We start from the raw sequence: 2,330 nt of genomic DNA, 5'->3' as shown, positions 1-2,330 counted from the left end.
ACCTGTGGGTGTCAAGCACCGTGCTACTTAAAATATGGACATCATCTCATCCTCGTGACTCCTGTCGGAGACACACAGTTCCATTTTACAGATGGAAAACGGAGGTCAACCGACACGAAGCGATTTGCCCAAAATCATGCGGTGAAGTTGTGGGCCTGGGGTGCTACCGTTGGTCCTTCTAATACAAAGCTCATGCTCTTTTAGTTGTGTCCCGCCACATCCTTATACCAAACCCAGGTCAGTCTGACTACTCCGTCTTCCAATTCAAAACAGAGATCACCAAAAAGATGTAACCACAGAAAAAGGAACTTTTTACATTCCTAGGAACAAGGAGCACCACTGGGCCACCAGGACGACCATCTTTGACCTCAGGATCTCAATCGTTGGCTTAATTTTCCTAAAGAGCACTGAACTGACTCAGCATCAAGTATTACCTGCCCAATCATAACAGGGCCCCTTTGCACCACCACACAATCACCAAAATAAGCAGCTATTTCTTTAAGAAAAAAGCACCTCACTGCCTAATATGTATTACTTGGACACTCTGTACAAATTATGTGCATAGTAAAGTGGAGCAAAAATAGAAAGCTGCAGATTTCACCAAGGTGCCAAGTTTTACGTTTCGATAACATGTAATCAAACTGGCAAAAACGGCTAAAGCAAAGAACCTAACAACAACGGATACAAGTATCCTACAACCAAGTAAACACCTGTTAGTCCTTCCCCTTTAAGAATTTTAAATAAGGTCACATTTATTCACTCAACAAACATTTATTGAGCACCAGCAACTGTGCACGGTGCTAAGGAATATAACTGTGAACAAGATAAACCAGGCTCCCGCTCTGACCAAATATTTCTGGTTTCTTCTGATCTTGCTAAACGACTACATAATACTTGTTCTCTGCTAGGATTAGATGTTTGGGAAAGTCAGAGTCATCCGAGGCCTCTCGTAGAATACTTTAAAAGTTTCTTTACGGCGAACTTGGCAGAAATCTCTGTTGAACTTGGAGAAGAGAGACGGTCGCGAGTGTCCTTTCGCCGAGCACGTTGACGGTCAATGCTCAAGTAAGATGGCGGCTGGTGGCCAACGACGCCGTTCAGAACAGTCGGTTGCGCTTGTGGCTTGGGGAGCCTGTGACACTGTCACTGCACTGGGCCGAGGGGCGCTTGCGGGTCCCCCCGCTGTCCAGGCGGAGGGCCAGTTCTTCGGCGTTGAAGGGGTTCGAGTCGTCCTCGAGGAGGCTGCTTTTCCGGCGCCCGCCGCCGGCCACGCTGCCGGCGACACCGCTGGCCTGGGGCGGGGACCCGGGTGCGCCGGCTCGCACGCTGATGCTGGCCATGGCACCGCTGAGGCCATGCAGGGCGATGGCCTCGTGGAAAGGCTGCAGGTCGACCTCGACGGCCGAGCTGGCTTCGGTGGCGGCGGCCGGGCTGGCGGCCGAGGCGGGCGGCTTCGGGAGCGTCCTGGGGGTGCGCGGCGGGGGCGGGGCGGGGGGCACTTTGCCGCACAGGAAGCTAATGAGGTCTTCGCGGAGGATGGTGCTGCGGCCCTTCTTCGCCCACTCCAGCACGTCTTTGATGCGACGCTGGTAGCCAACCTGGACGCCCAGGTCAAAACTTCGTTGGTGGGCGTCCCCGCTCTCTTTGTAGAGACTGGTCACGGCCATGGCCGCGTTCTGGAAGGGGTCCCACACGGACAGTCCTGGCTGTTGGCAGCCGGGATCCTTGTAGAGCTGGGCCACGGCGGTGGCAGAGATCTGGAAGAGGTGCCACAGCCTCTGCTGCTCGCTCTTGAGCCCCGCTGCCTCGGCGGCCGCCTCGTCCTCCACCTCCGGGGGCAGCTGCTCCTCCTGCTCGGCCTCGGCCAAGCACTGGCGTTCCCACTTGGAGAACCAGTGCTCCGCGACCTCGGCCTCGCCCTCCTTCGGCTGCTCCTCCATCCTCCTCCTCCTCCTGGCCGCTCTTCTCCTCCACCGCCGCCGCCTGCTCCGCCTCGCTCTTGCTCCTGCTCCCGCTCCCGCTCCTGCTCCTCCACCTCCGCCTCACCTCCCGCTCCGCGCTGCCCTCCTCCTTCTGCGGCCGCCGCCACCTCCTCCGCGTGCGCCGGCGGGCGGTCGCGCGGGCGGCGGGGCCCCGAGGCCAACTGTTCCGGCGCGCGCCGCCCGCGGCCCCGGTGCACGCCCCGCCCCGCCCGGCCCGGCCCCCAGCTACGCCGCGGAGAGAACTCCGCAGCCGCCGGCGCCGCCTTGCTGCCCCCTTCCGGCCCCGCGGGCCGCTCCTAGCGCCCCCCCAAGGCGCCGCGGCCTCCTCGCCGCCGCCGCCGCCGCCGC

At 59.5% G+C, this 2,330-nt stretch overlaps 1 protein-coding gene across 1 annotated transcript; it reads right to left on the bottom strand.

Annotated features, from left to right (window-relative positions):
- Nucleotides 1-770: 770 nt before the first annotated feature.
- On the bottom strand, nt 771-1,951 carry LOC115507642 (UPF0472 protein C16orf72). Its single transcript, XM_030306087.1, has one exon. The coding sequence runs from the start codon at nt 1,938-1,940 to the stop codon at nt 1,098-1,100; it is 843 nt and encodes a 280-aa protein (XP_030161947.1). The 5' UTR covers nt 1,941-1,951; the 3' UTR covers nt 771-1,097.
- Between the last annotated feature and the right edge of the window lie 379 nt (nt 1,952-2,330).

The sequence above is a fragment of the Lynx canadensis genome, chromosome X (genome assembly GCF_007474595.2).
Source record: "Lynx canadensis isolate LIC74 chromosome X, mLynCan4.pri.v2, whole genome shotgun sequence".
Taxonomy (NCBI): Eukaryota; Metazoa; Chordata; class Mammalia; order Carnivora; family Felidae; genus Lynx; species Lynx canadensis.
Note: the sequence above shows the minus strand (reverse complement) of the source record. Positions and strands in the feature narration are given on the sequence as shown.